Source organism: Pteropus alecto, unplaced genomic scaffold (assembly GCF_000325575.1).
Source record: "Pteropus alecto unplaced genomic scaffold, ASM32557v1 scaffold24, whole genome shotgun sequence".
In the NCBI taxonomy this organism is placed as follows: Eukaryota; Metazoa; Chordata; class Mammalia; order Chiroptera; family Pteropodidae; genus Pteropus; species Pteropus alecto.
Window position 1 is genome coordinate 1,894,878 of NW_006439192.1, and position 6,876 is coordinate 1,901,753.

General features: G+C 46.9%; 1 protein-coding gene across 5 annotated transcripts in view; it reads left to right on the forward strand.

Moving 5' to 3' along the window:
* Positions 1 to 6,876, forward strand: part of ANK1 (ankyrin 1) — a 187,965-nt gene that overhangs the window by 84,813 nt on the left and 96,276 nt on the right. Inside the window, exon 1 of one of the 5 annotated variants that reach the window (XM_015592916.2) lies at positions 6,531 to 6,731. The exons of the other annotated variants lie outside the window; for them this stretch is intronic. Coding sequence (XP_015448402.1) covers positions 6,693 to 6,731 — 39 coding nt within the window. The 5' untranslated portion in view covers positions 6,531 to 6,692. Of the gene's footprint in view, positions 1 to 6,530; positions 6,732 to 6,876 lie in introns of those variants that run through there. 5 annotated transcript variants of the gene reach the window in all.

Consider the following 6,876-nt stretch of genomic DNA (forward strand, 5'->3'; position numbering starts at 1 on the left):
CACCCTCAGCAGAGAGAGATGAACTGTTGAAGAACTGTCTGCATCATTGCTTTGGGACCTGGGCATGGACTGGCAATTTAGTGCTAATGGAGATTGTCAGGGAAAAGCTGGGAAGTGTGGGGTGGGTGTGGAATCCTTCCTGCAGCACAGCCCAGGGCTCTGGGATGGGCGGTGCCTGTAATTTCCCCAAAGAGCTGATTGTTTTTGTCAAGCAGCCCCGAACATCTGATTGTTCTTTTCACTGATGTGACTCATTTTAAAATCTGAATTGATTGGATTCCTTTGGATTCCAATTTAGCTAAGATTTATTGAGCCTCTGGTGCGTGTTCAGTATCACACTAACAATCATACATGTTGTTTGGACCTAGTCTGGCTGAAAGTCCCATTTAGTTGATTTGGGGACCATAATCCTATTCAACTCAAGAAACATGTAGTGAGTGCTTCTTCTGTGCTGGGCGTGGAGATTCTGAGATGAACGACTATGAAAAGATACCTCATCTCATACTTCTCTGCCAGGGTAGTCTTGGGTGGTCCCAGAACGGCTCAGCAAAAGCATTTACTTGTTCTTAAAACATTTAGTTTTTTAGGGATTTTATTTCTTATCCAAAAAGAGAAATGGGTACTGAAGCTGAAATTTGTTACTGTACATAAAACATTCTGTTCTCTTCATCTGGTTATTTGATGAGAAATAGTGATGTTTGGATGCCTGTTTGCTTCTCACTATTGGGAAAATAACCCTGTCCCCTGGTGACTGGCCCCTCGAATCCATTCTCACCCTTGTCTCCAGCATAAGGGCAGCATTTCTGGGATTCTGGGCACAGAGACCACTGAGAGCTCAGGCTTCACTTGGATACTCTTGTTGGCAAAGTCTTGACTGTGGGCTCCGCAGTGCTGGGCCAGACAGTGGGGGCGGGTAGGTGAGTGGGGGGATTCCAGAGCATATGATTTGAAAATCAGAAGAGAGGGAGATGACAGACATATAAAAATGCACATCAATTTTTCACATTGGGAGTGGGAATATTTTTTTAAAAAAATCTCAATACTGAAAAATAGGTCCAGAGGGCAAAACCCTTTTCAACTCCAGGGTGCATGAGGAGTCAAATTCCATTGAGGTCATGTCAGAGTGGGCCTGCAACTAAAGAGATTCCTTTAGAATGACAGTCAATATCTGGACCCAGGAATAAGGGGAACCCCTGTGGGTATGTGAAGAGAAAATCCTAGATTTGGCTTCATTCTCCCCCACCTTCCCAATAGTGACCTCGGGTTTACTGTTGGCCTTCTCTGGAATCCATGTAGCACCTTTCTCATGGGTTTAAAAATAGACTCCAGGCTGGCCAACCCTCTTAAAAGGAACACGATAGAGATCAGTGCCAGCACTGTGGGACCTGATACCCTGCTCTGATCACCTCCCTAAATAGACCCACACTTGGGATCCCTTGCTCTGGTGAGGCGGGGCGCCCTAATTGGCCACTGGGAGCTCACCACACAAAGTTAGATTGAAAAACAACCAAGACTCTCTTTTCTCCTATCCTTTTCTTCCTCAGTAATAAAAAGGTTAAGAAGGAATTACAAAGTCTGAAGGAAGTCAGACTGGATTTCTTAGTCCACTCGACATGACAGCTTTAAGATATGTTCTGTCAAGTTCCTTCCTAAGTAACAGGGGAGGTGCTTGTGCAGGAAGGCACAATGATGTCTGCATGAGGAATAACATTTTCCCAGCAACGATGCTCTTGATGGTTTAGAAATGCCCGGGGTACTCGAAGGCCAGCTCCCGGTGGCGATAACCCAGCCTGCCTTTCTTGGTAAAGGGTGGAGTTCCTGGTACTCACCCTTATCGGCTGTGCCCAGAGACTCTAGGAGCTGGGGCAACTCCCTGTGTGCGAGTGAGGGGCAAGACAGATAGAGAAATGGTGGAGAGCAAAGTTGAACTTGTCAGCAGGCCATAAAGCAGCCAGTGGCAGGAACGCTGCAAGAGGAACTATCAGACATGGGACTGGGAAGCAGGGCTCAGCTGTATACGTAACTGGAGAATTGTTTCCTCACTGCAGAGAAAAGGGAAATTGAAGATGGTGTGTTATAAGCCCAAGAGTTCTAGTCGCTCCAGCAGAGCTCTGGGGACTCTTGGGGTCCTATTCTCAGACATGAGTGTTTGACCTTGGATAAGCAGTGACTAGGCCCTTATTTTCCATGGTAGAAACAGGATCAGTAACCTTCCATACTTCTTGGCGGGGCGGGGAGTAAGTAAGGAGGGGAAGAGTTAATCTTCGACAAATGCTTTGGTTGAGGAAAAGGAAGGAAGGGAAGGAGGTAAAAAGAATAATCTCTGTTATTGTGTACCTACTATGACCCGAAGTGGGGCTAGGCATTTTTACGTTACGTGCCTTGAGAAGTCGGCCAAGTGATTTTCATTCCACTGATAAGGATACCAAGGCTCAGAAAAGTTATTTCCCTATCAAAAGCTCAACTGTAGTGGGCCTCCTAATTTCGAGTATATTAAGGCTGCCCAGAAAAGCAAATAGTGCTATTGTTATTAAGTCAGTTCCAAGTCTGAGCCCATCGATCGCACAGGAGGCTTAAAGCAGGAGGAGCACGTCTGCCCTCCAGGTAACTGCAGGGGCGAGTAGTGGTTGGTGCCCCAGGGCTTGAGGTACCAGGAGGCCCTGAGCCTTGGCTCGAATGTTTCTTTAGAGGGGAGCTAGCTTGTGTCCGGGCTAGCCACGGCCAGAGGCTGCCGGTTTCTTTTCCCCAAAAGTGTCCTGGGGAGGCAGAGTCATCTAAGAAACCCTCACGCCTGGGGCTTTTGCTTCAGGCTTTTGAGCGGAAAGAAGTATTCTCCCAGTTTCTAGAAAAGCTAAAGATACACGGAGCAGTTCACGGCAGGGGGCCCATAAAACGTCCCAGGCTCCCACCCTATCCAGAGGTTTCATGTGTTGCACAGTGAATTTCTTCTCTTCTTTCTCTGCCACACTGTCTCCTCCTGACGTAGCTTAATGTGGCCTAGAGGACCGAACTCCACGGCGGAAGCCTCTAGCACTTCATTATGCTTGTCTGCCGAGGGAACTGAGGGACAGTTGGTAAAATATTTAGCAAGATTGGAAAAAACCTGCGGACGCCATGAACCTATGGGATAGAACAAGTGGTCTGGCGTCCTCACTGAGAATCCCGAGTTTTTTCTTTAGCCCATCAATCCCTTTCTGTTTCTTTGGTTTAGTTTCACTGATTCTCACTGGCAGATCTCCTGGGCACACTGAATACCTGCAATAAAAAGTGCAGCCTTAAAGTATGAAAAAAACAAAACAAAGCAGGAAACGGGCAAGGAATAGGATGATTATTTGTCATCTAACAGTGTGAAAATGATGGAGGATTGAGAAAGGACAGTCAATGGGGAAGAAATAATGGCTTATCTTTCTGAATCCCTAGAACCCAAAGAGACCCCTAAAAGTCATTTGGTTTATCTTGAGCTTCTATATGCCATATCGAATGGTGAGTTAACTTTCTCTGCTATCTTAAATGATTCCCAGCAAAGATTCAGCTCTTTCTGAATAATCTAAATCTTCTCTACATCAATTTAGCCCCATGAATTACAGTTTCCTTACGACTAGTAGAAACGGTGGGTCTGTCATCTTCATATATTAATAGCAAGCATTTATTTGACACCACAGCCCAGCACTGTGTTAAGTACATAGGGAGCCAATGGGGAAAGCGAAAGGACTGGGCATGCAAAACATGTGAATCAATCTGTCTCTGACTGTGCGAAACTTATAATCGAATCATGGTGACCAGACTATCACACCTGGGGAGGGGCACAATATAATTGGTCCCGTCCTGAAAGTCCATGCTCTAGTGCTGGAGGAATTTACATCTTAGGGACTATATCCTTTAGCCTGCTCTTCTTTAGTGTCTATCATCTAAGTTCCTCTAACCTCAGGCCTTACTGAGCAACATGTCTGTAGTCATTTCCTTTCTTATCCTCTTGGGCCTTGTCTGACACTTTACATTTTTAAGTTGCAATGAGGTCATGGCTAATGTCAAGAATTCTTGGTAGTCCTGAGGACACAAGTCCCTTGATAGTACCGCAGTATCCTTCCCATCACTCTCACACTACTATGAATTGTATTCAGCTTCTAGTCCACTATAACTATCTCTTCTTTTTGCTTTGTAATTGCATATAACCCATAGCATCGTATGGTATAAAGAGTTAGGAGTTATAAGATCTTATAGATCTTAGCAGTTATAAGATCTGGGTACTGAAATTGGACTGGGAAGTTTTTGCTATTTAACTTTTTTAACATTTCATTTGACTTGCAAGATCTCAGTTTATCTTACCTTTAAAACAAATATTCTCAAAACTTAGTAATAAGGAAACAAACAACCCAATTTAAAAATGGGCAAGAGATTTGAACAGATACATCATCAAAGAAATAAATAAATATGTGGATAGCAAGTAAGCCCCTGAAAAGAAGTTGAACATCATTAGTTATTAGGGAAAACCCCATTAAACCACACTGAAATACTAGTACACATCTATTGGAATGTCTAAATTAAGACTGACACTACCAAGTGTTGGCAAGCATGTGGACCAACTGGCAGGAGGAAGGGATTACTAAGGGGCAGGAGGAAACTTTTGGAGGTTCATTATTTTGTAATGACAGTTTTATGGGAGCTTACATAATATCAAAACTTACCAAATTGTACATTTTAAGTATGTGGTTTATAGTCTGTCAACTATACTTCCATATAGCTGTTAAAAGGTAGTCTTTCAGTTCATTGCACAAGTCAATAGTATCAGTGTTTTGAAAATATTGTACATATTATTCATCTTCCATTTGAACGGGGCATTTCCTCTCTCTCTAAATATTAATGTTGGAACAGTGCTTTAGAATCTCTTGAGATATTCCACTGGGCTATGATCAGGGCTGTTCCAGTAACCATAATTTATTAATTGAAGCTCTCGGGATAGAGGATTGAGCAGATCTGAGAGGCAGTTTTAAGAGCCACAGGGCCAGAGACCTGTAGCATGATCTGTGTTTTAAAAAGTGTGCCGGGGGAGAGAAGGGGCTGCAGTGACTTCTCCCTTCCAGACACCCTGCCCTTGGGTACAGCAGTGTGGGCATTTTCTAGCCACCTTTTCAAAGGTTGCTTGTCCTGAATTCATCCTCTGATAACGTTGAAGGTCTTGGGCCTGGAGAATTCTGATCCTGCTGTTTTTAAACACTACTTTTTTTCACCCACAAGGAAAGGAGTTAGTTACATTATATACTTCAGATCACTCTTTTTTGGCAACATCTGGATTTTTTCTCTTGATTTTTCTTTATCTTACAAATTTTGGACTTCCCCCTAATTGTCGAATGGCCTCGAAGAGCACCTTACTTTGTAACACACTCTCAGAATTTTTTCTTCCCTTCAGGAACATCCTCCATATCATCTCTTCTGGCTCTGAGCACATTTTTGTTAGGAATCTTGGCAGTGCTGGTCACAGAAGGAAGGGCTTTGGGTCAGTAAGACCCTCCATTTACCAGTGGTGACCTTGGTCCTGACTCAACCTCTCTGGGGTTTCTCCATTCACACAGCCTTAATAGCATTGCCTACCTTAGGAGGTGGCTGTGAGGGTTAAATGAGGTAATTCGACATGTCTATCACCTAAGGTGCTCAATGTGTTAATTCCTCAGCAGGACACAGCTCTTCTCTACCCATGAGTCAGGGCAGGAGGGTGGAAAAAGTAGTTGTTATTGTGTCTAGATGGCTATTTGAAGAGAACATGAAGCCAGGCTCATAGTACAGAACGATTTGAACGAGCAGTGTTGCCAGAGGCCCAGGTACCTGGCCTTGCTTTTGCTGACCATTTCTCTGAGACTTAATGTTGAGCCTGCTGGTAACAATCCCCTGGTGTCACACTCCCCAAGACTTGGCCAGCCCCTGCACGCTTTTGACATCTGTCCCTGAAATGACCTCATGAAAAGGTGAGGATGGTCTCGGAGCAGCCTTGGGTGATGATATTTCATCAATACCAAGGACTTGAGGGATGAGGGAGACGGTAGTAACAGATCTGTATCCTGCCTCTCAGCTTCATTTCGCGTCCGCGCTCGCTCTTCAGCAGAAGCTGGAATAGGCTGATTAGCTGGGATCTCGGGACACGATGTAAGAGCTCAAAACATGCTAATTGGTTATGGGGCATAAATAGACTTTGCTGAGCTCACCCTGGCCGTCTTTACAGGCCACGGGGCCCATTCAGTAAGGCAGCCGGGTGGCAGAAGGCAGGGCGGGAGCGCCATGCAGCTTGGAGCTCCTCACCTCCATTGGACGTGTGTGCCTCCCTTCTGCAGCAGCAGGACGCCCGCTCTCCGCTCGGGCCCGCACCTGCAGCTCGGGGCGCACCCCACCCACACCCTCTACGCACCCCCCTCCGCTGGGCTTGGCAGCAGGTGCCTTCCCTCCGGAGATCGCTTCGCATTAACTTTCCCATCTGACATAATAATGGAGAGAAAATGAAGAGATCCCATTAGAGGCTGGCTGGCTGGCAGGCTGGAGGGCGGGCGGGCGCAGAGTCCGCGCCGAAGCCGGAGCCCAGCGAAGGGAGCCTGTATTTTTAGCCAGATGCCGCGTAACTTGCTGGCTCTCCCGGTGCCGCCGAGCAGATAACGGGGGAGGGGGAGCAGGGAGCCGGGCTCGGCTTGCAGCGCGGGCGCCGGGCGATGGCAGCGAGACAGGGCAGGTCCGGTCCAGACGCTGCGGTGAGTGACAGGTCCGCGGTCGCTCGGCCGGGGAGCTCAGCGCGCGGGGGCCGCCGTGCGGGGACCGGGCCGCGGGGCCCCTTGCTGCGGGCTCCGCGGGCGCCAACTTTCGGGAGGGTGCGGGGACGCGCACCGGGCGGCCGCG